This window comes from Amphimedon queenslandica, unplaced genomic scaffold (genome assembly GCF_000090795.2).
Source record: "Amphimedon queenslandica unplaced genomic scaffold, v1.1 AMPQUscaffold_11143, whole genome shotgun sequence".
Taxonomy (NCBI): domain Eukaryota; kingdom Metazoa; phylum Porifera; class Demospongiae; order Haplosclerida; family Niphatidae; genus Amphimedon; species Amphimedon queenslandica.
The window spans coordinates 1-3,766 of NW_003548612.1; the positions used below are offsets into that span (position 1 = coordinate 1).

At 34.3% G+C, this 3,766-nt stretch overlaps 3 protein-coding genes across 3 annotated transcripts in view; 1 reads left to right on the plus strand and 2 right to left on the minus strand.

Moving 5' to 3' along the window:
* Positions 1–1,285: 1,285 nt before the first annotated feature.
* Positions 1,286–2,935, minus strand: LOC105315275 (thiamin pyrophosphokinase 1-like). Its single transcript, XM_020005652.1, has 8 exons — positions 2,893–2,935; positions 2,735–2,824; positions 2,621–2,693; positions 2,397–2,469; positions 2,264–2,347; positions 2,071–2,211; positions 1,517–1,628; positions 1,286–1,469 (listed from the first exon to the last, which is right to left on the minus strand). Exons 1-8 carry the CDS (start codon positions 2,921–2,923, stop codon positions 1,321–1,323), a joined length of 753 nt encoding a protein of 250 aa, XP_019861211.1. The 5' UTR covers positions 2,924–2,935; the 3' UTR covers positions 1,286–1,320.
* Positions 2,936–3,020: 85 nt separating this feature from the next.
* On the plus strand, positions 3,021–3,714 carry LOC100639884 (ragulator complex protein LAMTOR4 homolog). The gene is made up of 4 exons (XM_003391015.3): positions 3,021–3,070; positions 3,135–3,209; positions 3,331–3,454; positions 3,512–3,714. The coding sequence occupies exons 1-4, from the start codon at positions 3,068–3,070 to the stop codon at positions 3,592–3,594; spliced, it is 285 nt and encodes a 94-aa protein (XP_003391063.1). The 5' UTR covers positions 3,021–3,067; the 3' UTR covers positions 3,595–3,714.
* LOC109589596 (disks large homolog 3-like) overlaps positions 3,661–3,766 on the minus strand; it is a 4,881-nt gene continuing 4,775 nt past the window's right edge. Inside the window, exon 6 of the mRNA XM_020005651.1 lies at positions 3,661–3,728. Coding sequence (XP_019861210.1) covers positions 3,661–3,728 — 68 coding nt within the window. The remainder of the gene's footprint in view (positions 3,729–3,766) is intronic.

The window sequence follows — 3,766 nt, forward strand, 5'->3', positions numbered from 1 at the left end:
GACAGTCTCTGTTGGTCCTCATCAGTCCATTACAACATACAGTTATACATTAATAGGTCTGTACAGTGGTATGAACTATACCATCACAGTGAGAGCTGTTAATGTACTAGGAGGATCTGAATTAATCATGAACACAGTACAAACCAAAGCAATAGGTAATGATACTTATTCTTTTAGTAATTAGTTAATTGTAATTTTCAGTTTCTAGTGGTTGGCCATCATCAATTCAAGTATTACCAGTTAATTCTACAGCTAATAGATTCACTTGGAATGAGGTTGATTGTTCTGAGCGTAATGGTCTAATCACAGGCTATACAGTGATTATCAGTAACAGTAGTATCACATACAACCTCACCAGTACTGAGAGATATGTCATGTTGAATGATCTAGTATTTGGTACTGAGTATAACATCAGTGTAGCTGCTGTCAATTCTGTTGGAAGAGGTCCCTTCAGTGATCCTATCATAGTAGAGATTGGAATAGGTATGTAATTATTATACTATATCAGTTCTAGTTAGAATGTCTCTTTATTTAGTACCTGGTCCAGTTGGTTCAGTATCCAGTATCATGGACACTACATGGGCTGTTATCTCATGGAGTGTACCTAGTTATATTCCATCAGACTATCCCATTATCACATATGAGATAGGATATCATATCTTAGAGTCTGGCAACTGTTTGATGGTAGATGATGATGACTTTAATACCGAATTATTGCAACTACGTAATTCAACCAATACTTATATCAACATTACTGGACTTAATGATATGTCTTACTTTATTTTTGGTGTGCGTGCATACACTGATAATGGATATGGAGAATGGACAGTTATCTCTAATGAGACATTAAAACTACCACTGCAGTCATCATCATGTAACTGTGATGCATCAGACAGTGTTATTGCTCTTAGTGTGTTAGTGGGTATATTGTGTGGTCTACTAACTGTCATTATTGTTATTAATATCTACTGCTTTATGAGGTATAGTCTACATACTTAGTATAACAAATTATAATTGTTTTCTTATAGACAGAAAAGTCCATGTACTATTAATAAGCAAACAAAGTTAGTCTATTTTAAAGTTACTTATTAATAATTATGCTGATAGAGCTGATGATGATATTTCAATGCAAGTATGTGAACCGTATGGAATCCACAAGGCAAAACAAAGTGAAGAGAATGAAGGAGTTTATGATGAATGTCAAACATCACCTGAAGATGTTTATGAACGTATGCCACAATAAAAGGAATTAGAGCAACTTAACATAGAGTAACCGTTGAAATGATTTTACTAGTTTAGTGTATCAATTTGGTATTATAGTTATACATTACATAGTTTGTGTGAAAAAGAGAATACAACTTTATGAGTACATTTAATAGTCACAGTGTAGTCTTGTGGATGTGGCATGAGATCTGATTTTAGCAAATTACATGTACTGATCAATCCTCCTATCTTCATTTTTTCTCCATCTAAAAGAGAGGAGAGAGAGTATATTAATAGAGAGACTTATACTTACCAAGATTCCATTCCAGTCCAGTGGTCCAACATTGATCACATGATTCTCCTAATGGTATTATGCCACAATGGCCTTCAACCAATTCTCTCTTCAAATGAATAACATTCTTACCCTATGAAAACAGCAATTGTTGACAGTATGACATCAAAAGTACATGCATTTAAGTGTCTAAAGTCCATTTGTGTTCACCTGAGCCCTTGTTTTCTTGCAATAACTTTTGACTTACAAGCTCTATTGTAAAAATAAACATACCAGTACATTCCTCTCCTTTTGCCACATCTATTGTACTACTTAAGAAGCAGCTATAGCTCTTTAGCTCCAAGTTGGTTGTATAACCCATGCAGAAAGTACAGCCATACTTTTCACAACTATAATTATTGCATTGTGTTAATTATTGGGTGGGGTTTCTAATCACTTCCTGGGCTCAGGTGAATGCAAATGGCCTTAGTTGGCCACAAAGTTTTGACACATGTAGTTTTGTTGTTGTTGTGTGTGGTTATGCTTATTGACTCCACGCAAGCTCTGCTGGGTTTGTTATGATATCCCATCCTTACAGGATTCAATAGCATTAAAATTGAGTCTTCAGTTACAAGATATACTCTTTGATTAGCAGATGCTTTGTAAAGCTCGTGTACATTGCCAAGCATTTGATCAAATCTTCCCCACATTCTGTTTAAAACATACACTGTAGCATACTAGAAAACATATAGAAATTAATGACGACATTATTGGATAGTTTTATTGTACCTCTGGCTTTTCTGTTGACAGGTAAGTTAATGCTTTGCTAAAGTCGGTGCTGTCTTGATCATGTTTCCTTATGATCTCTGATTTCTAAAATTATAATTATTACTTGATGATTCACTATTAATATACTCAATACTTTTGATTCATAATAGTCTCGTACATCAGGTCGTATTGAATCCATATCTCCAATTATAACGTCTGGAATAAAACTATACAATATTGAAATTAACAGGAAAAAATTTTCCACTGAACAAAGGCAAAATATAATTATTTGCTATCATTGAAAGTGAAATTAGAATCTAAGGAGGCAAGGTTTGAGTCCCACCTTCTTTAAGCTGCATGTAATAAAACTAACTTTACTTTACTCTAAGTTCCTCAATTAGTGTATCATGCAGTGAGTTGGAGCCACCATCAGCACACACTCTAAAAGCAACTACAAGCAAAAGATATTAATTTACATAATTTTATTCCTACATTTCTTCCAGTTTTTAAGTAAGAAATTCTCCAGTGGTCCTAAAGAAGACCCATTGTTCAATAAGAGCAGAGCCTGCTTCTCTTCTGTGCCTATTCAAGCAATAAATGGACCTGCAGTATCTCTACCTACAGCAAGGAACAGAAAACAAGAGACTGACCTTCACCAATATGCAAAGGTGAATACTCCATATTTTTTACACCGGAAGTAAAGCTGGCATTTTATGACGTAACTTCCGGTTGATTTTACACATCCGGTTTCATTTCACTTCCGGTTTGATTCTTCGTATACTAAAATAACTTTTCCGTTTACCATCGTAATCTTGTTGAACAAAAATGGTGAGATCTTTTTATTTCCATGATAATAATACAAATATAATTCTTTATTCCTTCTCTCAATCAGGCTTCTACTAACCTAGATACCATTCCAGGTCAGCGTGGATCCCTCGTAATAGCAGAGGATGGGGCCATTATTCAGGTAAGCAAACAACAGAGATTGGGTGGAGGATTGGAAATATATACATGTAGTTTGATAAACAAGCTACTTTGATAAGTAACATTCTCAATAATTATCATTTTGTATTCTTATGCTCATACAGTCTAATGGTGAGCTACAGAATGACGAGAAGACAGCTGCCATTATGTTACAGATGATGAAGAACAGTGTCAAATTGATAAAATCAGTTAACGGAGAGAGGAAGAGTAATGTTCAACGATTATCAGGTAAAGAAATGCAATGAAATACTCACAATTAATAATATGTATCTTTCATTTCTCTAGTTGCTTATAAGAATTATTCATTGGTTGCTTCAATTTGGAATCACAAAGTTTACGTCGTCAAGAGAATCAACCCGGAAACATGAATGGATCTTATGGGCGTGGACTTTATGTATGGGTGTGGTTTTGTGTTTTATATACGAAGTAACTCTTTAAACCGTTGTATTGTTCCTGTGACATACAATTTGCTGTTTATTAATAGTTAATTTTGTGTTTTGATCTATGGAAGGATATTGATATGTATCAGAAAATATAATA